Raw genomic sequence first — 977 nt, 5'->3', positions numbered from 1 at the left:
GGCGGCCGGGGGGCTGGTCCCGACGCCTGGCCCCGCAGCAGCACAGCACCCTCAGGAATTCCCGGCGCATGTCCTTGCTCCGCAGCGTGTAGATGATGGGGTTGGCGGCCGAGTTGAGCGTGGCGAAGGCAAAAAAATAGTTCGCCTCATAGAGGATCCAGCACGCCCGGACGGGGCAGGAGGCGTCCATGAGGAGGATGATGAAGGCTGGCAGCCAGCAGACGATGAAGGCTCCCAGGACGATGGTGACCGTCTTGAGCAAGGCCAGGGTCTGGGCGGTGGCGATCTCGGCGTGGCTGGAGCGCACGATGCAAAAGAAGCGGCTGTGGAGATCCGATGGCGGCGGCGATCACCCAACAAGCCCCAATGAGCAGCACCATCCGACAGTTCTTGTCGCTGCTGTAGACCTTGACCTTGGTGATGGCCACGTGGCGCTCAATGGCGATGGCCAACAAGCTGAAGACGGAGGCGGCCAAGGTGGCGAAGGCCGTGCCTTCCCGTACGAACCACTGTACCGGCGTCAGGTTGAAGGTGGTGGCTCCGGAGAGCAAGATGTTGGCCATGAAGGCCAACCCGGCCAAGAGATCGGAGAAAGCCAAGTTCCCGATGAAGATGTACATGGCCGAGTGAAACTTCTTGTTGCGGTAAACGGAGATGAGGACCAGCAGGTTCTCCAGCACAATGAAGCAGCACAACACAACGATGAGGATGGAGACCACCCAACGGGAAGTGGTGGGGGAGCTTTCCGAGCCCTCCTTGGTGTAGTTGTAGTGCTCCCGGATCTTCTCCGTGTTGAAGTATTCCTTGTAGATGCTCCCCATGGTTCCTCGCCGGCCGCGGCGCCGCTCGCCGCCCGTCCTGCCGACCTCAGCGCTGCCAGGACATGGTGCCGGTGATCCCGGGCTACGGAGACCTGTGGGACAGAAGATAGGGGGTGGGAACGGGAGTCGGGGTCCCTCGACCGCTGCGAGCCGGGG

General features: G+C 62.3%; 1 protein-coding gene across 1 annotated transcript; it reads right to left on the bottom strand.

The window, feature by feature from the left end:
* Positions 1 to 3: 3 nt before the first annotated feature.
* Positions 4 to 909, bottom strand: S1PR2 (sphingosine-1-phosphate receptor 2; the record flags this gene model as incomplete). The annotated part of the gene is given in 2 exon segments (XM_009645569.2): positions 4 to 332; positions 334 to 909. Coding segments are annotated over 2 exon segments (817 nt in total), but the record flags the coding sequence as incomplete, so codon positions are not given.
* Positions 910 to 977: the final 68 nt, after the last annotated feature.

This window comes from Egretta garzetta, unplaced genomic scaffold, assembly GCF_000687185.1.
Source record: "Egretta garzetta isolate BGI_Z169 unplaced genomic scaffold, ASM68718v1 scaffold2228, whole genome shotgun sequence".
Lineage (NCBI taxonomy): Eukaryota > Metazoa > Chordata > Aves > Pelecaniformes > Ardeidae > Egretta > Egretta garzetta.
This window is presented reverse-complemented; position numbering and strand designations above follow the sequence as displayed.